The 303-nt window shown below is 52.5% G+C and overlaps 1 protein-coding gene across 1 annotated transcript; it reads right to left on the minus strand.

The window, feature by feature from the left end:
• Nucleotides 1–15: 15 nt before the first annotated feature.
• On the minus strand, nucleotides 16–243 carry CSUI_011283 (retrotransposon ty3-gypsy subclass; the record flags this gene model as incomplete). Its single annotated transcript, XM_068071383.1, has 1 exon — nucleotides 16–243. A coding segment is annotated over one exon (228 nt), but the record flags the coding sequence as incomplete, so codon positions are not given.
• Between the last annotated feature and the right edge of the window lie 60 nt (nucleotides 244–303).

Genomic DNA, 303 nt, shown 5'->3' on the forward strand with positions numbered 1-303 from the left:
AATAGTTGAATGCACTGGAAGAAAGTGAGCCATTTTAGATAGCCTATCAACAATGACACAGATGGAATCGTAAGCACTCGCACCCGAAGCCGGCAAGCCGGTAATGAAATCCACGGAAATGGACTGCCACGGCCGATCAGGGATGGGTAACGGATGTAATAAGCCCGGTGCTTTGCTGCACCGTGGTTTGTTCCGTTGACACGCAGTACAGGTTGTCACGTATTCACGCACGTCTTTCTCCATCCCGTGCCAAGTGTACTTGCGACGGATGGCTCTCAGGGTCTTCTTGGCACCGGGATGGCC

This window comes from Cystoisospora suis (genome assembly GCF_002600585.1).
Source record: "Cystoisospora suis strain Wien I chromosome Unknown contig_10582, whole genome shotgun sequence".
NCBI lineage: Eukaryota > Apicomplexa > Conoidasida > Eucoccidiorida > Sarcocystidae > Cystoisospora > Cystoisospora suis.